The 20,738-nt window shown below is 43.2% G+C and overlaps 1 protein-coding gene across 2 annotated transcripts; it reads left to right on the top strand.

Moving 5' to 3' along the window:
• The first annotated feature begins 672 nt into the window (after positions 1-672).
• LOC117761424 (arf-GAP with GTPase, ANK repeat and PH domain-containing protein 1-like) lies at positions 673-20,422 on the top strand. Of its 2 annotated transcripts, XM_034585295.1 has the most exons (20): positions 676-1,951; positions 2,492-3,793; positions 9,120-9,178; positions 9,274-9,361; positions 9,589-9,674; positions 9,799-9,940; positions 10,059-10,193; positions 10,298-10,419; positions 10,578-10,739; positions 11,911-11,994; positions 12,259-12,363; positions 12,449-12,608; positions 13,485-13,613; positions 13,696-13,833; positions 14,023-14,082; positions 14,381-14,532; positions 15,728-15,818; positions 16,786-17,008; positions 17,716-18,019; positions 18,830-20,422. In XM_034585295.1, the coding sequence occupies exons 2-20, from the start codon at positions 2,578-2,580 to the stop codon at positions 19,109-19,111; spliced, it is 3,738 nt and encodes a 1,245-aa protein (XP_034441186.1). In that variant the 5' UTR covers positions 676-1,951; positions 2,492-2,577; the 3' UTR covers positions 19,112-20,422. The 2 variants fall into 2 exon arrangements, with proteins under 2 accessions (XP_034441187.1, XP_034441186.1); XM_034585296.1 differs by lacking the exon at positions 10,578-10,739 and having other exon boundaries at positions 673-1,951.
• Positions 20,423-20,738: the final 316 nt, after the last annotated feature.

The following is a 20,738-nucleotide window of genomic DNA, read 5'->3' as shown; positions in this document are numbered from 1 at the left end:
AGCATGATGGAGCTACGCAGTAAATTAAAGGAATAGTGCAACATTTTGGGAAATATAGTGTTTTTGTGGATGAGGAGATTGCATGAGCACACAGACTGGAAACAGGGGAAACGGCTCCACTTCAGTTTGTGTATTCAATAAATATGTTACCAAGCTTTTATTTAAGGACTTTCGAAGTCAGACTGTTTCCTCTTTGCTGAACTGAGCCAACCAGCTGCACAAACCAGCAACTATATTTACTGTACAGACACAAGAGTTAGTTCTCATCTCAATCTCCACATCGAACTCTGCTAGAAAGCAAATAAGTATATTTCCCAAAATGTGGAACTGTTCCTTTACACTGCTAAATTATCCTCCCAGCTACACGTAAGGTTAAAACTCCAACACCTTTGCCTGTTTCGCCTTGTTTATTGTTTATTCCATGATAATCAATTTGTCACAGTGGCTCTATTTCATCACACATTTCCACATGTTGCTACAAAATGTAGATCAAAGTGAAAGCACAGTGTAAATAGACTCGCAGTATTCACTTAAAATTCATGGTACGTCATGTGAAATATTTATGTGCACACACACTTTGTCCATATTCAATTCATTTATGAAGCATTAAGTTAAAGTGATTAACAATATATTTTAATGTAATTTTATACATTTTGACAGGTTTATGATGAGGATACAAGCACCGAGGGGAGAGCCGCTTCTCCCTGAAGAGAGCTTGTGCAGTAAACAAATATTTTCTAGATTTTTAGTAGCTTTTTTGAGCATTTTTTTTACCAGGACACATCTTTTTTTCTCCACTCTTCTCTATATTATCTTATTGTCCTGCATCTAATTATCCCAATCCTTTACATTCCTCAATATCTTCAGTTTCCTCTATGTATTATAATAATTCATCTTCCATCTTTTAACGATGAGTTTTTACCCTCCACATCTGCCCACTTCTTTTTTTCTTTTTCTTTTTTTCTTCTTATTCTAGTTATCCGGTGACATCCCCATTTTTCATCTCTGTGCATCCTCACCTCTTCCTCCCTCAGAGCCGACAGACTGGGAGGCAGAGAGACATCAGGAGCTGCCCATAAATCTCTTTGGAAGAGGACAGAGCGAGAGGAGAGAGAGAGAGAGAGCTGGAGACAGAGCAGATGCATTGGCAGGAGCAGAGATCAGGGTTTTTTCCCCTTCTTCTTCTTCTCCCTCTCTTTCGTCTCTTTTGTTGTGTCGGCACAAATAAAAATCTGATGAGCGTGGGCAAGGACCACCACCATCATCATCACTAGCACCACCACCTCACAGCAAGGCTGTCGTACCCAACCCCTTTTGCCAGAGCTGGGTCCCAGCGTGTGGAACTGGTTGTGCGGCAGGCTAACGCAGGGCTAGCAGGGGGGCTGCAAGGCTCTGTGGCAGTGAGAAGAGGAGGGGAAGAAAAGGAGGAGGGGCAGTGGTGAGCTGGTGGGCTTCCTCTGCCTCACAGACACATTTTATTGACTTGCTAATTGGATGAGGCGCTCGGAGGAGAGGATGCAGTGACCGAGAGGAGCTCTCCAGAGGAGGGATACAGGCACAAGGAGGCTTTGCTTTGGGACGCAGCGACTTCATGTCTTTTTGAGGACAAAAAAATTGGAGACATAACAACAGATGTTTTTCAGCATCTCCCTGTGACCCTCACACCGTTCTCTCATAATTTTATGCATGACATTGTCGAATGGAGGCTCCAGCTGCCAGACGCTTCGTGACAAATGAATGATTTCCATTTTGATGTTTTCTCCCCCCTGTTCCATCTCACCTGTTTTTTCTCCCGGACTCATCAGATGAAGCTCTTCCTTTTTTTTTTTTTTTGTCAGCCTGCTTTGATGTGCCATCTGATATGAGCGTTAATCCGATGGCGAGATAAAGTCCTCATCAAATGAAATGTACACAGAGCTTTGCAATGGATCTTCTTCAGGAAAGAATTAAGGTATGATACGAGCAAAAGCCATGACACACGCCGTAGTGAGGTGGCATTATTCAGCCTGTATTAATTTCAGTCCTATATTCAAGAATTGGATCAACCTAATGTATTGACTGTTGCATAATTCCAGGCTGTAATCTGAGGCTGAGGCATCAACACTATCGAAAGAAATGTCCTTCTCTGTCTGTGTGTGTCAGGTTTGTAGAGGATAAATGAGTTTAAGAAGGAAAGCTGAGCAGACACGGGCAAGGATTATGAATGAATCAGTGGTAGAGACCAGTAGTAGCGGTGTGCATTGAAGAGGATTAATGGAGGCATTAAGAAAACAGTCTAGACTTGTTTCACCACTGGGTCAGCCTTTTAAATAGATTCTGAAAATTTGCAATTCGAAGTATTCCTCTTTTTTTCTCAATGACTCTTCATGCCTTTATTAAAGGGTTTAAAGGGAGAGAGGGATTCCTGACACACGCCTGATGTCAGACAGCAGCACGAGGCTTGTTCAGGTACCTGTGTTTGATCTCACATCTTCTGTCTCCTCTGCTCCAGTCTCATCCCGGTTGCCATGACGGAGGTGTGTAGGTCTGGCTAGGTCAGAGAGCAGGTGCCACTGTGCTGAGGTGTCTGCCGTCCCAATGAGCAACGCAGGCAACCCACAGAGACGCACCACCTACCTCATCTCCCTCACTCTGGTGAAGGTTGAGGCTTTGCCAGAGGATGATGCAGAGAACCAGAAGGAGGCTCTTCCAGAGGGGGAAGGGAGCCCCAAGAAGAAGATAGAAGAGGAGGAGGAGGAGGAGGAGGAGGAGGACGAGGAGGAGGTGGAGGAGGAGGAGGAGGAGGAGGAGGAGGAGACGGAGGAGGTGAGAGATGTCCCTGAAAAGGAGGAAGGACTTGTATGTGCGGAAGTGGTGGGAAAAGAAATCGCACAGGTGGAAGAAGAATATGTGGAGCAGGTGCCGGTCAAGTATGGAACCCCCACTGAGAGCAGAAGGAAACCTGAGTGGAGGGAAACTCACAGACACCAAAAAGACACTGCAGCAACTGGTAAAAGCAAAGACACTTATCACATACATGCACCTGTTCGGCAAATGGTCAAAGTCTATGGAGGAACTTCCTCTGAGGGAACTTTCCGCAGAGAGGGGCCTCGCTCAGACGCCTTGCGCCCGAAGACGGAGCTCTACCGGGAGCCACCCATGCTCTTCCTAAAGGGAGAAAATGGAGCAGACCTGAGCAGCCGCTCACGTTGCAGCCTCCCTTTTTCCATCCCTCCGCAGGTTAGCCAGCGCCCTGAGGTCCTGATGAGGCCTCATGCAGGAGGCAACTCTGCAGCCTGGAGGGATCTTAGAGAGGCCAACACCAGCCTGTATCACTCTGCTAAGACTTTGGACCGCAGGGACAACCGTGACCATTCCGCCCTAATGGCAGCTACAACTCTGGGGCCTTACAGGGCATCGTGGGCCGACAGCGATGGCAGGGGCACGCTCATTCGCCCTGGAGCTCCCATCAGCGGTGGGTTTTCAGGCGTAATGACGCGGGACAGTCCACAGGGGGAGAGATTTAAGACCGTTTCTGTTTCTCTGCCCACGCCTCCTGCCACGGATGTGTGCAGGCCTCAGAGGAAAACAACTAGTCGTACCCTGGACAACAGCGACCTACATTCCCTCTCTGATGACCTGAGGAAGGGGAAGGAGGGTCAGGGAGGAACAATCCAGCGAGCTCCACCTCGTGACCGCAAGATGCTCAAGTTCATTAGTGGGATTTTCACCAAAAGTGCAGCTGTGCCACCCACTGTTAACACCGCGTGTCCTCTCTATCCAGCTGTGGAGAGGGGCTCAAGTGAAGAGGAAGGTGAGTTCACCCCGTGTACCTGCACACACAACTTTTAAAGGAAAATCAATGCAATGTTACACCAGCATTTCTGATCAAATTAGCTTCATACATTTCACTCTTCTTCTTCACGAAATGCAAGTCATTATGAGCCCCCGGTGATGCCTAAAAAAAATAAAGACGAAAACTAGAATGGCACTCTGGAGAGCGCATACCTCCACCAAGGCCCAACATTCTCTCTGCACTAAAGTGCACACACATATGAATATTAGTCCCCTAAACCCCTAAATTATTCTCCAAGTAATAAACAAACATGTTGAAGAACACCCTATCACAACAATGTTTAGGAAAGTGGAATTAAACTGTCTGTATCCGCACCAAAATTGAATTAGTTGTTCCCTGACCCATACCACATCCTTCCACCGAGTTTAGTCTGAATCCATCCAGTAGTTTTGGGGTAATTTGCTTACAATCAAACAAACCAACAATCAAAGGGTTGAAAACACTTACCTCAATAACAACAGTAAAGAGGCGGATGGTCGTATGAACCAGCTGAGCATCATTCACACGACTCTGTAGAAGAAATGCAAAACTATTCATCCATGAAAATGTCATCACATTTGCAGAAAACTCTATCAACAAGTGCTGTTTTGGTTCAACCATCATTACTCACTTGGGACTTGAGATGGCAATTTTGTTCGATGTGCCTAGACCCTCTTTGTCCCAGTGACACTCTAATGCTCTCACTCAATTTATTCATTTCCTTTATTTGTTTTGCTGGGAATCTCACACTGTTGCGATATTAGCTAAAGAGGAAAATGTATGAGGCATATTGTCATGCAAAGTGAATTCAGGCTATAGCACTAATATGACTCTCGTGTCCTATGGTATTATCTTCTGCGAGTTGAGTTACACTGTCTGCCCGCTCTAATGAAAAGTTAACACGAAAGCTACTGGTGAACACTAAGTGTCTGCAACATGTGCAGTATTAACAGGTTAATAACATACAGGGCAAAGAAGGATTTCATTTCCAGATGCTAATCTTTTCTTCCTTTGCTGAAACATCTCAGCTGTTTCATTACATCCCGGCTCTCAGTGTATCTGAAATGACTTGTAAGTGCTACATCACTTAAAATAACTAAGTTTGGTGAAAATTCAATAACAGTCAGTCGGGACGACTCAGAGCTATAAAACGTCTCTAAAGAGGAAAAACACAGGAGGCCGTTCTTCCACTCTGCAGGGGGGGTTACGCTTTTTAAGGAACTGAACATCTGGAACATTTATCCTCTTAATATTCGCTAATGGCTTCAAAGGGTAAAAATATAACTCAGACTCCATAAGGATCTGCAGCTTTGTCAATAAGTCAATAATTTGATTAGTGACCTGACAGAAAATTAAGATAAAGTAATAAAGGTAAATTGCAAATTGATAATCAGTGATGTCATTTTAATGTGAAATTACCAAGATGGTTCCAGCTTCTAAAATATGAGGATTTTCTTTGTCTTATGTGAGAGTAAACGTATTTATCAATGGAACAATGTTCAGAACAAACAAGATAGGTAAGGATGTCACTGATTTTCACTTTTGTTCTGAGATATTATAGACTTAACCATCAATTACTCAAGACAGTAATTGACAGACTAATTGATAATCATTAGTTGACCCTTTAATAAATATCAGATTTTCAAGAAGAATGCATCCACATGTCAAAAGTAGAGCTCATACTTCCACCAAGGCCCAACAGTCCCCTTGGATTCAATCAGGCTGCACCGAAATGCACACGTTCATAGATCAGTCCCCCTGAAGACATCAGAAGTCCATGAATTATTCTCTGGGAAATTGGTGAAAGTGTCAAAAACAGCCTATCTCGCAATGTTAAAGAAAGTGAAAACAAATTCCTTAATCCGCCCCTTTGTCCGGATTCGCCCAAAAATGTAATGAGTTCTTTCTTGGCTCATGTCCCATCCGTCCATCCAATTTTTGTGGAAATCTGTTCTGTAGTTTTCGCATAATCCTGCAGACAAACCAACCAACCAACCAACCAACCAACAAACAGACTAGAATAGCACTCAGTAGAGCGCATTCCCCGCCAAGGCCCAACTGTCCCCTTAAAGGAATTCAACTTGCACCGAATTTAACCCTCTAAATGTGTCTAATCTTTTTAAATCAAGATCTATGACGAACTCACAAGCAAATAGGACTGATTCGATTTTAAATGTTAGAGATCAAGTTTGAATACTGTTGATGGTGTAGTATTCTACTAGAGCTCCATCTGTAGGTGTTATAATAGTGACTCGAGAGCACATTACAAGGTACAGTGGTATGTATGTCTCTGTGCTTTGTACTTAATTATCTGTTTTTGGTGAATTTCCCAAACCCTGACGCACAAATTAATTCAGTCCAGTCAGAAACTATGAAAACACCTCATGAAATATTCAGACTCGTCTATTTGAAGTAAAGGAAGTGATGCAACTTTATCAATCTTTAATCTTGATTAATCTTTTCTAAAGAAAATCATCTTTGACAGAGAGAGTAGGATCGGAGTAAGCTCTGAATAATTTGTCAGGAGTAAGTGGGACATGAATAATTAAGGTTGGGGATACACAGAGCTGTGTTCATCGGAGGAGTGAGGAGAGCGGGGACCTGCTGCTTCCTGCTCTGTGCGTAGAGTTAATCAGCCCACAAATGGAGCCGATTCATTCCGCGCTGCTATATTGTGTTTGTGAGCAGCATCGTCAACACTGTGTCGTGTTGAAGCATTTCATGTTGGTGGTCTGATGGCAGATGATTGATACTGATCATAATTAAAGTGAAAGTATTGATCAGCGTGGTAAGAAACGTAAGGCACACCGTTTTTCAGCATCATGTGTGCACAGGTGGACATCATGTCTTCATGCCGCTCACACACACTCACACACGTCGCTGTATCCATGAGAGACCATTTATTGTAAAGAGACCTGGGCTGGAGGCTTCTGGAAAATGGAGTTGCCATGGCAACAGCAAGCGGTAAGAGATGCTATTTGGTCTGTGGCGTGACGCCGCTGGTGGAGGGGAGTGTGGGCGTGGGGGTTGCCCAGAGATGTGGTTCAGGGAGAGTTGTGGGGGTTCAAAGTTAGAATCCGTGTTCCCAGAGAGTTGTGGCGACGCCGCGGCCCCGCCCGAGCACAGCGTGACCTCACAGCTTCACTGTATGTGTGTGTGTGTGTGAGCAAACGTCATCTGTGTTGTTGTCATTGTGAGTTCTATCTTAATGTACATCTGTAATTGTCTTTTTCTGTACGACCTCAGAGATGCAGAGGTGTTTGATGTCCTTCATGGGTGTGTGTGTGTGTGTGTGTGTGTGTGTGTGTGTGTGTGTGTGTGTGTGTGTGTGTGTGTGTGTGTGTGTGTGTGTGTGTGTATTGTGTCTTGATCTGAGTGTCTGGTGGCTGGTGGCTGGCTGCGTTACAGGTCATAAATCTCACCTCCTCCATGTTAGTGGGTGGGACATGGATCAAACTAAACAGTCAAAATACATTTTAAATAATTTTGCTCAAAGATAGTTTCTGTCATTCTTATCACACTGAGTTATTTTCATATGCTAATATTTCCAGTTAGTTTGGTTTGAATTAGTTTATTGATGCTATAAAACCTAGGTTTATATAATTGGCTGCTCCTGATTGGTTGAGGCGCCTTTCTACTGAGTGGACCTAAAGCCCTCAGTGCACAATGTTTAGTTCATCAAGACTTTGAACCTTTAAAGTGTAAAATGTTTATCAGGTGTTGCCTACAGAATTGTAAATGTTTTACACTTGTGGATTCATGTTTCTTATTCCACCTTGTATCAAGATAAGAACTAGTTTTTTTCAAATTTAGTCTGGCATAATGTACAAGCTGAATCTTTCACTTCTTTTAAGAAGGTCCGAATATGAGAGTTTTTAATCTGTAGAAATCTTTCTTTGACCCCAGAATTAAATTAAAGATGAGTTCTGAAAGTCCAGAGAATTAGCATATACACTCTAATGTAAATACCCTCACTGTCTACACTTCCTTTATGAATTTTTTAGTGTTTTTTACAACGCTTAGTCTAACATCTAATTTGTTGAAGCTGTAGAATACATCAGTCTGGAAGTTTGCTGTGATCACAGTTAATAAATTGAGTACTCATTTGATTATAATCCAACGATTTATTATCATGAGACTTGGAACAAAATGTGATTGTTAAATACTTTGTCAGAGCTCAGTCATCCCGTCGTTGCTGCCAAGTCGACGTGCTTATCTCGGAAAAACAAAACCAGAAAACCAAGAAAAAGCTCAACTCTTAACATTTTGAAGCATCTGCGTCTTCGTTGATGTCTTATTTTCAACAAAAATGAAAAATTTGCCCTCAGTTAGAAAATTTAAATGTCTTTCAAAGGAAATTTTCACATGTTTATTTTTACAATTATAACAAACTACTTTTCTATGTTTAAGATAAAGCATCTTTCTTCACAGACTGTTTTTATGTCCTAGTTAAATATTGTTTTAGATTTAGTAAAATTCTGGTGCAATTCAAAGACTTTCAATAAGGGGTCAATAGAGTTTGCTCATTTTTATTTTAGATTACTTGATTTGTTTAACGTGTGTGTGTGCGTGTGTGTGTGTGTGTGTGTGTGTGTGTGTGTGTGTGTGTGTGTGTGTGTGTTAGTGTGCGGGGGGGGCACACTCACAGTTTCCAGTGGACTTGCACATTTGTACATTTGAGTGAAAGCTGCGGCCTCTCTGCACCAGGTGGAGAGACTTGGACACCCTGACTCTCCTCTGTTTGCTGCTGTGTCCACAGGCTTTTAAAAATAACTGTCCAACAGGCCACAGTGAATAATTGCATCTTGATTCCAAACATTTAGGGGTGTGATATTTATGAGTGTGTGAAATTTGGCGCAGCTTGATTGCATTTCAGGCTGTGCTCTCTACATTCGAATTAAATGCTGCACCATAGCATTGCTTTCCTCACTTTTAAAATATGCAACTTTTTCTGATTCTATAGAAAACTCATGGATGTATCAGAGTCTATGATTTCTCAAAGATGTATTTTTTCACATTTATTGGAACCACCTCTGTTTCCTGTTTGCACCATTTCAGACCTCGTGTTTTTTAGACACACTCCATAAAGCAGACGGACATTTAGAAAAACAGTTTGGCGTCTTGCTGTCAATCTGTGTTTCTAGAACAAACATTTCTGTGGAGCGTGTTTTATCTTCCGGCCTCTTTTGTATTACTTGTAGTTTTGTATCTTGTTCCTTGTTGTGTTACCAATACATCCGCTCATTACAGTGCTGATGATTGTCCACTTCACACCTTTGTCTTTGCTGTCAATGTTTTTCCTTAGGTGCAGTCACCAGCAGTCAAGAATGGACCATGACCCAAACTGTACAAGAGCTTCACCTGGTGAGCACGTTGACACATACAGCTATTACATACAACTGGGTATAGGATTTTATAATTATTAAACATTTTATTTATCTCTATGTTTTTGTGTCCAGGGTGTTCTGGGAGGTTTGTGCAGTGGGAAGTCTGCTCTGGTCCACAGACACCTGACAGGAAGTTACCTGCCGCTGGAAAACGCTGAGGGTTGGTGTCACATGTTGTCGTCTACAGCTGTTATGTGTGTTTTTAAGTCACTGTCAGGAAAACAACTGATAGAAGACTTTAGTCACAGCAGAGATTTCTAAAAGCATTAAAACAGACAAGACCAGGGCCATGCTTATATAATTATTGTTTATACATGGGTTTCTCCTGCTGTGACAAGTGGAAAGGTAAAATAATCATATAACTCTCGTTTATTCCTATATCTGCAGGACGCCAGTATATCAAGGATGTCCTAGTTGACGGACAGAGCCACCTTTTGATTATCAGAGAGGAGACAGAGCTGCCCGGAGCTCAGGTGAGTCGAGGAATGACCAGGACTTCAACATAATAGACAACAAATTCCACTTTATGCAATTTAGTCTTTACTCCCTGCACGCTCCCGTGTTGTGACCACTATTCTTCTCCCTCTTTTTCTTTAGTTTGCGAGTTGGGTGGATGCAGTGATCTTAGTCTTCAGTCTGGAAAATGAGGCCAGCTTCCTGGAAGTTTACAAAATCTACCACCAGCTCGCCATCCACCGGCCCGTCGCCGAGATACCTTTCGTAGTAGTTGGCACTCAGGGTAACACAAGCTCACACACACACACACACACACACACACACACACACATGCTTTCATCGAAATGTTTGCAGAGGTGAACTCTCGCTGTATCTGTTGTGTTGTTTGTTATTGTTTCCAGATAAGATCAGCAGCACCAACCCCAGAGTGATCGATGACGCCAGGGCCAGACAGCTGTGCTCAGACGTGCGGCGCTGCACCTACTATGAAACCTGTGCCACGTACGGCCTCAACGTGAACAGAGTCTTCACTGATGGTGTGTGTCCCTGTCAAAGCCCGAGCAGAATATGGAGCACAGCGCATAACACTGCAGAAGAAGCAGATATGTGACGGTTATGTGTCTTTTTTCCTGTTTCACAGCTGCTCAGAAAATCATGGCAGCCAAGAAACAAGCTGCTTTGCTGGCCTCCTGTAAATCTCTCCCTAACTCTCCCAGTCATTCTGGAGGCTCCACCCCGGTGTCAGGCGTCTTTCCAGGACAGGTAAACCTTTTCCTGACCATCTGTCCCACACTCTCTGAAACAAGTTCCACCATTTAGTGTATTTCATGTTTGCAGCCAGGCTATTTGAAAGACTATACGCACAGAGTAGTGTCAAACCCAATTATCCCCCACCACCCACTCTCCTCCGCTCTGTTTAGGCCAGTAACGGTGGTCAGAGCAGCGATTACTCCTCTTCACTTCCCTCCACTCCTGTCATCAGCCATAAGGAGATCGGCAGGACAGCGAGGGGGGAGAAACAGGACAGTGCCACGCCAGGGACAGTCCGCAGCGCCACCCGAAGACGCACCTCTCGATTTGCGGTACACACAGAGGAAATCATTGTCTGTTTATGGTCCCAAGCTTCAGACGTGCTTTGGCACCATTTACTTTTTTTTCCTTTGTCTTTGACCCCACAATTCAACAGGTTTCCAGATTGAAAGAAAAAAATCTCATTAAGCTCTGAACTCATGTTTCCACACAATTAAAGGCAAACAGAGGCTCTTTGGGAGAACACCATTGAAAATCCTCTAATCACAGTATGAAATCTGACTGTTTCATACCATTTATTTGCCTAAAGACACTAATCCTTCTGATTTACCTTAGATCACAGTGAACAGTTTGCTCACAGGGCCCATAAAGTATGAACGGAAGGTATAAGCACATCAGATTCAACATGATGTGGATTTGGCTCAACTGTTATAGAATGTCTTTTATTTCTCATAACAACTCGTTGAGGATAGGAAAAGGCAGATGAAGAAAGATAAAAATATGAGTGTCCAACTTGTCTCATATTTTGAGTTATTTAAAGTTGTTGCTTGTCAATTTTTGTAACAAAATATAGTATGCAATCAATACAGGTTCTCTGCATTTATTGATTTTTGTCCCTCAGGGGCAACATTTTTTTTAATAAATTGGCACTGACATTTTATCTAACCGGTCCTTACTCCTTTCTGACCTCTCCTGCCATCTGGTGCCAAACTCTGTTCTCTGTTCACCAGCTATTCACCAACTTTGACTACTGTTGTTTCTGGGCAGAAAGTCGACAGAGGGTTTAAGGACTTTGTTTGGTTAAGAGCAGCTGCCTGATGAGGCTGGAAATGATCCAAGTGAATCAGCAAATTACAGTTTGGGACCTCGAAACCAAAACAATGAGCTGAAAGATGCTAAACTGCTCTGTTTAGCTGAGGGGACCTGCAGAGTCATGTGATGATAATCTGGATGTTTGCTACTATGAGCAGACCCTTTCATTTTACATGTATTATCATTTGATACATTTTTTTGATAAGAATATTGATTAGTGCAAATGCAAATGGCCCTGATGGCCCTGTAATTTCTCTGGAAACTGCTCACATTCATAACCAGTCAGCTGCAATCCCCTTCCCATTTCCAAATGCTGTTCTTTTAATGGATTTTTGGAAAGCGCAGTTAATAGGGAAAACTTCCACTCTTATACATTATATCTTTAACCATTCGTTATTTGTTTTCCTCCAGGGTCGGAGGGGCAGCGACTCAAACAGGAGAAGTGCAGACTATAAGGGCGATCTGGGCATTGGACGCTCCATCCCCATCAAACAGGTAGGACACAGATCAGCACCATGTGCAGTGTTATCTAATGACCGTCTGCAGTGGACGTCACACCAGCAGTCACTTGATATCAAAGGTGTGAAGGCAATTTCATCATGTGGAGTGATGAAGTGTTGTGATCTCCTAAATCGACCGGCTGAATAGTTGGTGGGTGTCTCTGGCAGCCGACGGCCTTCGTGCCGCTGAAATCTGTGAGATGAACACACCAGACTTTGCCAATAAATTCTCACTCTCTGGTTTTGTCACCTCCATCAGGGCATCTTGCTGAAGCGCAGCGGGAGCTCGCTCAACAAAGAGTGGAAGAAGAAGTATGTCACGCTCTCCAACGACGGCATACTGTCCTATCACTCCAGTGTCAATGTGAGTCAGGGTGTTGACAGAGCGCTGTAAAGCAGGATGATGCCGCTGCTGGTCGATGGTTAACAGTTGTTGTTTGTCTCGGCAGGACTACATGCTGAATACCCCGGGGAAAGAGATGGACCTGCTGAGAGTGACGGTGAAAGTGCCCGGAAAGCGACCACCTCGCGCTGTTCCCGCCTGCGGCCCTCCAGCCGGGCTCAATGGCCGGGTCAAAGACATGCCGGGACCCGAGGGTTTGAGCCCAGGTCAGAGAATACACGTACAGGGTTATCTGCATTTTACACCATTAGAGGATCATTTTGGGATAATCGGGGCTTTAGCATGAATCATAAACAAAAAAGAAAATCTACCTACAACAGCAAGAAGGTTCAAATCCAGGCTCTGCCGGGGGCCTTTCTGTGTGGAGTTTGCATGTTCTCCATGTGCGTGTTTTTTTTTTTGTGGTGTGAATGTGAGTGAATGATTTCACTGTCCAGTGTGAACCCCGCCTCTCTCCCAGTTTCAGCTGGGTGTTGTCGTCCAAGGATAAACGGTTATAGATAACGGATAGATGGATATTATAGAATAAATCTCATTTACACAAATATAAATGCACTTGCACCCATAAAGAGAGAAAGTTACTGTGTATGTGTGTGTGTGTGTGTGTGTGTGTCTGTGTGTGTGTCTGTGTGTGTGTGTGTGTGTGTGTGTGTGTGTATGTGTGTGTGTGTGTGTGTGTGTGTGTGTGTGTGTGTGTGTGTGTGTGTGTGTGTGTGTGTGTACTAAAACAGTTAAGGAGTTAAAAGAAGATAGAATAGTAGATTTGGGGATGTGCAGGGTTCAGAGCCACAGTAAATTTACGGTTCTTTGACGAGGAGCGGATCAAGCCTCTGTACCAGAAAGAGGGAAAAATCTTGAGAGAATACAAAATCTTTGCAAAAGAGCAAGCAAGCACCATAAGGGATTTTACAAGTTTTTTGTGAACCACTTAAAAATTTCCTCAGTAACACTCTTACACTTATTTCCTCTGGTGTTCATACAGAATCAGTGATTTAATTTAAACCTCAGGAGCTCAGTTTTAACATGCAATGTTTGGCTACATTCCTCTGTTACTGAGTATCCGCTCGCTGCCGTCTCTTTAGTGCCTGTAAGTGCCAGCGGCCTCCTGCAAGTGGAGGAAATGGAAGGGCTGGGCGGTGCGCTCTTCCTGAGGAGTAACAGAGGGGTGCAACGGTGTCCTTCCACATTGTCCAACCCCGCTCAGAGTGTGGGTGAGTAAAGGACTTAGAGTCATGCATTTTTCATTTACATAATACGTACATAAAATACATTCTCCTATGATTTTGTGTCTAGACTCTGCAGTCGAGGGAGTCTCCAGCTCCTCCTCCACCAAAGACGTAGGCTGTGCCTCCCCAGTGACCGACAGGAAGAAGCATCGCAGGAAGAAGAGCATGAACCAGAAAGGAGACGCAGCCACGGGCCAAGCTGACGGTAAATTCTCACAACTCCAAATAATTGTTATAGTTAGCAATCACAAATTTCTAATAATAAAGGCAAATATCATATTATTATTCTAAAAAATAGTAATACGTGGTGACTTTATATTAAATTGGTGGTTTATCCTTGAAACATTTATTATTCTGTCTCTTTGTTTGTTTTTCATGGCGTCTTCTAATGCAGCCAAGCGCAAAATGTGGAAACTTAAAAGCTTTGGTAGCTTAAGAAACGTAAGCAAGACAGGTAATGTTGATCTGTCACACTCTGACTGACCCTCTGAACACATCTGTTTGTCTGATTGTGTTCCTGCAGCATTGTAGCAACTCATGTTCAATTCAAAGTCTATATATCATTATACAGTAATTAAATATTCTACTTACATGAATGCAAATTTTGAGCATGTAACTCACTGAAATCGAATTGTTGTTTACCATAATGTTTAACTGCTCAGGTGCAAATGGAACCTGCTGCAGGGAATTCTGCATTTGCCGTCTCCATTGGAACAACAGCATCTAATCTCTGCTGTATGTGTCTGTGTCAGATGAGGACAATTTTGACTTCCTTATCGTGTCGAGCACCGGCCAGACGTGGCACTTTGAAGCCCAGAGTGTGGAGGAGAGAGACTCCTGGGTCCAGGCCATCGAGAGCCAGATCCTGGCCAGTCTGCAGCTGTGTGAGAGCAACAAAAACAAGGCAAGGACCGAACAAAAGGAGTTTTACTGTAGACAATGCAGTCACTGTATTTTATGTTGATAATAGAGTCATTATTTTACTTCATTAATTCTGTATTGTTTGTGCAACATACAATTCATCCTGATTTAACTGGATAGATATTTCTTTCATATAAAAAAATATATAAATATGGGCGTGAGGTCAGTAGAGGTTTCTTCACATTCCCTTCAAAACAGCTGAGTCATGTATAAAATGCGTAAAACACGTGAAACTCTTCTGCTTATTCCCTTGTTTATTGGTAGTTTTTAACTAACAAACAACGTTATGAATATTTTAACAACCCAACACATGCCTTATTTAGTTCTCTGTGGTCTGAAATGTATCTGCTTGCATGGAGGGGGGTTAGTCATACCTGAGGTTTGTTATGCAAAGCAGGTGCTGCGGGGCACTTTCCGCACGTCGGCTTGAAACGACGTCTGTGTTCCCATCTGCTCTCACTGCAACAGTATCATTCTGAAGAAACGGAATAAACGGAATAAAATCATTTTGGGAAACAGGATGAGACCTGAGCTCCATTAAAGACACAAACAAAATTCTGAAAACATTTAAAAAATCTCAAGAGTCAATGATTTAGTTAAAGTGTTAAACTTACTGATTTGCCAAATATCCAAATAAGACTCAAGAAAAGGCAACCAGCCGATTTTAGTAAGTAAAATATACAGCAGACAGTGGACAGGGAAAATATATCTATGTGCATTATGCTGCAGTTGTTGCCAAACTGAGTTGTATAATCGTTTCTTCGAATAACTTGGGAGCATCTGTTATATGCACAGAGAGCCGGGCGAGGGAATTTCATTATCTCATGAAATATAAGTTGTGATATAAAAAGCGACATCATCTGCTGTATAATCTCGTTGTGTGCTGTGTATTTGTGCCCTGGGACTCTCGGATAAGAACACTTTTCTCTTAGAAGCTGCCTTGAACACTTTTCTCAACCCATTAGGAAACCGTTACTGCTGCTTCAAAGGAAGACGGGCAGACGACTTTACCAAAGCCTGCCCTCTCCTGTGCCATACATGTCATAATTTAATTATTTTCTTCGCAGCTTATTCACTGGGATGATAATTAGCGTATTAGCAATGAGAGCAGTTAGCAGGGCGGATATCACTGAGGGAAGTTTCTTTAGTTTTAACCATATCCTGTGTGTTTCCCACAGGCTCGCAGGAACAGCCAGAGTGAAGCAGTGGCTCTGCAGGCGATCCGCAACGCAAAGGGCAACAACTTCTGTGTTGACTGCGATGCTCCGAGTCAGTAACACAACTTTTCTCCTCTTTGTACATATCCATATCTCTTTCTTTATTTAGTTGCATTTCTCAACATTGTCTCATTTCCGCCTTGTCACAAGTCCAAACTACCCTTTCTCTTTGGTCATGTTTCATGGTTTCAAAATATACATCCATCTGGTCTGAGAGCAGGGCCGAGAGGAACGTGTGTATCATGAATTTGTGAAGCTCCTGATGTGTTTTTAAACTAAAGCAAACCTGGTCAATCAGTGTGAAACTGAGCGTGACCACTGGATTACCAGGTTTAAAAATGGTGTTTTCACAAAAGTGGCCACAGGACTAAGAGACACATGACAAAATAGAGAAAGACATCTATCACTGGTTTACATGCAATGTGTTTGTGTGTGTGTGTGTGTGTGTGTGTGTGTGTGTGTGTGTGTGTGTGTGTGTGTGTGTGTGTGTGTGTGTGTGTGCGTGTGTTTCTTTGTCTCCAAATTTTTGTTACTTCATAATTGAAGAAGGTAAATTAACCCATTAGAAAAGGATGTACAAATAGTTTGATGTGTCTGAGTTCACTCGAATAATAGAAAAACTGGCTGCAAAGTATAATAATGATGAACCTTTGTTTTTTTGGAAATATAATCAGTAAAAAATCCTTAACTATACCCTGTAATTTAAATCAGTGTCTCACAAATCACTGGACCAAAAGAAAATAGTTGAAATCCTGGATGTTCCTCTGATGCTGGAACATTTTTAAAGGGCCGGAGTTTCAGGGGAATATAATGTTTGGCACACTGGCCACAGGTTTAACAGCCCTCCTTTAAAACTTGTCCAAACAGGGTTTCACTCAACTGCGGACATTGTTGTGACATTACATGGCCAAACTGGCACACAACAAATTCAAATGGTAGAGCTCTCTCAACTAAGCACAAAGTTTAGTTTCAACATGAAGGGTCAGCTTTAATTTATTGTGCATCCTCCATCTCCAAAGATCCGACCTGGGCCAGTCTGAACCTGGGCGCTCTCATCTGCATCGAGTGTTCGGGGATCCACAGAAACTTGGGGACCCATCTGACGCGTGTTCGCTCGCTCGACCTCGATGATCTCCCCCGAGAGCTGACTCTGGTGCTCAGCGCCATCGGCAACCACATGGTGAACAGTATATGGGAGGCGCGCACACTGGGGCGACGCAAACCAGCTCCTGATGCTTCACGGTAAGACAAGAGGCTGATAGCCGACATCATGCTTTGAGATGTAGCATTATTGATGTGATGTCGGGGTGACACTGCTTAGGTCCCACTCCAGCAGCTTACTGCACACCCTAAAACTTTGTTCCTCAAAAAATACATATTCCAAAGGTTTGTTCTGAAAAGAATCCCACTCATCGGGGGGTACAGAACTTTATCAAACATTCCACATTGACAATGTAGGCCAATACATACCAGGTAATGCGTAATTATAACAATAAAATAAAGGGAATTGACTAAGTGACACACAACACGGCTGTATAATTGGCATTGTTATGTAACTCTACGCCTTCCTTCCTGATGTCGTGACTGGGGTGTATAAATATTCTAATATGGCCCCGCCCCTGACCCCATCTCCCCACCCTCAAAGCGCCACCTGCCACTGAGCTCCACCCTCAAGTTGACAGGATTGATTTATCACAAACCGGGGCATTTGTTTTACTGCAGTGTTACGGTGGAAATACTCTGCCATGTCGCTGACTGCTTATTGCAATGAGACATGTTAACATGTTGAAAAACTTGATTTTCATCAGAGGGAGACTTTAAATGTTTTGAAACACATAGGTATACGAGCTGCGTACATAGCAGAGCAGGAGAAAGACAGACAACTCTGAATATATTCCCCTGATCATTCGCTTATTTTCTGTTTCTCTTTGCTTTCTGTGCTTGTTCAGAGAGGAGCGGGAGTCGTGGATCAGAGCCAAGTATGAGCAGAAACTGTTTGTGGCACCGTTGCCTCCTCCCACTCCCGGAGAGGGCCCAGACATCACGCTATCTGGCCGCCTTCTGCTGGCAGTGATGGAGCACAACCTCCCAAAGCTGCTGCTCCTCTTGGCTCACTGCACGAAGGAGGACATTAACGCACCGCTCAGTCTGGCCCTCTCCTCCAGGTCGCTCTTGGCGCTGCGGCTGCCCGGCTCTGCCCTGCACGCTGCCTGTCAGCACGCCGATGTGGTGATGACGCAGCTCCTCGTCTGGGTGCGTTTTCCCCTCTTCCTCTAATCTCACTGTGGTTCTGCCAGTTGTGATAAAAGAAACAACAAAACACCAGAGTCCTGCAATGCATAGAAGCAGAGATAATGATACTGTGGAGGTAGAGAAGGTCTGACATGATTTTCAATGTTGTCCTCAGCAAACCTTCACTTTTCACACAAAGCTTTGCAAAAATAATAATGTGGCCCTTCCATAACCTGTAAGTAAGAAACTCAGCAAGAAAGAAAAAGCAATGGAACACATGACTCAGCAGAAAACTCGAGGTGATGCAGTGTGTGTGTGTGAAAGTCAGTAAGGCTCACTGAGTCATGTCTTGTTAGGATAATTTAATGCAGCCCTGTCAGGGTTAAGACTCGGCAGAGGAAGATCCAGGATTCTTCTAAATCAGGAGCCATAAAGGGCCCACGATATACACAGAGGGGCCAATTATATGTTCAACATCCATACACAACCCCTGATTCAGAAAGGTGCACATTCAAGTCATTCCTTGTTTACTGTTAGCTCTTAAGCTTTGAGCAAAGTCAAACATCATTGAATATATTTAGAAAATTGCTCCATGTTCAAGCACATTGTGTTCTTCAAAACAGCTTAGAAAATAGAAACAAATTGACAAATTGTCTATTTATTGTTGGCATTGTTAGGAGTCACAGGGTCACTTCAGGAGCCCCCCCCCCCACCCCTGGATCCGCCCCTGGGCCTCACTGACCATTTGATAAAACCTCCTTAAAATGTGGATTAGAGAGTAGACACATCGTCTTATCCAGTGTTTGATCCTCTGTCCCTCTGTGTATTCAGTATGGCTGTGATTTGCGGTATCGGGATGCTCAGGGCCTGACGGCGTTGGCTCTGGCCCGCAGCGCTGGCAGCCAGGAGTGCGTCGACATCCTGCTCCAGTATGGATGCCCAAATGAACCGGCCCCCTCCATCGCCACAACGGTCGGCTTCGCAGCATCCGCCACATCCAGCTTCCCTGTTGCCATGGCGCCGAGCCTGACGGTTGCCACGACGCTCAAGATCTCACACAGGAGCAGCGGCACCAGCTTGAGCTACAGCACGTCTAGAAGAGCAGTGTCATAATGAAAAATGTGGTGTGGTGTAACATGCGTGTGTGTGTGTGTGTGTGTGTGTGTGTGTGTGTGTGTTTCAGGGATGAAAACACACTGGTAGTAACACAGGCACATTCAGTCTGCTTGAATGATTTAACCAAAACAAAAAAAAATCCTGACCACACGCGACATGACGTCCAGATTCCTCTGCATTCAGACTTCATAGGAATGTATTGCACTGTATACCAGCTGGTATGATTCACTTTTCATCATGCAGTTATTGTTCCACCAGGTTTGAATATTGACTCTGTTACAAATGCAGTATATTTACTCTGTTGAGAATGGAAATCTGCCTTTGGCCTCAAACAGCTTAGCTGAGCATCTGGAGCCCAGAAGTAAAGAGCTGCAATAAGTTTACTATTAGAGAGATGGACGTCTCCGTTTTTCCGACTCTGTCTCGCTTGAAATCCCAAACGTCAAACACATCCATACTTCTTCCTAACTTTATTGACCATGAATGTCCGTTTGAAATTCAGAGTGTGTATACTGTGTTGCCTTCAGCACAGCTGGTCGTTGACTGCGAATATAATGTCCTGTGAGTTGATTTAAGAAAAAGGAAAAAGAAGAAACTTTACAATGGTAGAAAAACAAAACGGTTTTAAAGAGATTCAAAAATAACTGTATAGAGATAGATTGATAAAATACTATAATATTCTACAAATTTAAAAGTGCTTCATTTTGCAGATTGTTATTGTACGATTTGTACACTTGGTTGTGTGTATAAAAGTCAAAGGGTTAACTATAGCTGTTCAGAGATTTACTGCACAGCCTCTTGTGTTGGTTTTTCCCTCGACTGAGATTTCTATGTTACGTCTGCATCACTGTGTGTGTGACATGAACACAGTACATGATCTGTGTGTCGTGACAGCAGGTCATTATCAAGAAGAGTGTGTAAACGCGAATGTATACAAAGATTATTATTTCAAACACTAACGTTGTTTTCCAGACAATATTCCTGCTGTGACGAACATATCCAAGGATCTGATCTCTAAAACTGGACCTTTGAATGATGACGATTATGTTTGCAAGTGGCTGAAAATCAACATGAAATAGAGGCATGTTGCCCCAAATTCACTACTTTTAAAAATGCATAAAAAAACAACTGTCCTGCAGAACTGTATGTATTTATTTTGTGTAGATCTGAAGACTCCGCTGAGTGTACGTGTCTGTGATGTAAGCATCTCTCTCCATTTGTATTTTTATACCCATGGAATGATTCATAGGGCATTCATCCATTATCAATACACTAAGGCTACTGCTCAAGCTGTGGTGCTTTGTCAGAGTTGTGTGTGTTTTTCTGTGTCGGGGCTCTTAGCAAACCTTTAATTATTTCAAATATATATATGTGTGTTATATCTTTGACTTATTTGGATACTTTAATCAATCTATAGAGTTTACACCCATGAGGCTCCAGCACATGAGAGCTCAGCTGCCTCGAACAGGTGGAGTCCTCCAGTATCCGGTGGTCATCACTTAACACTTTACTAGCATTTAAACAGGAGATCTTCTGGATCAGACCAGTTCTTTTTAAAGGCCCCTACTCTGACCTACTTTTTTTCTAGGTCAAAGTCTGTTTTATATTATCACACTCTGTCTGC

Source organism: Hippoglossus hippoglossus, chromosome 5, assembly GCF_009819705.1.
Source record: "Hippoglossus hippoglossus isolate fHipHip1 chromosome 5, fHipHip1.pri, whole genome shotgun sequence".
Taxonomy (NCBI): Eukaryota; Metazoa; Chordata; class Actinopteri; order Pleuronectiformes; family Pleuronectidae; genus Hippoglossus; species Hippoglossus hippoglossus.
Note: the sequence above shows the minus strand (reverse complement) of the source record. Positions and strands in the feature narration are given on the sequence as shown.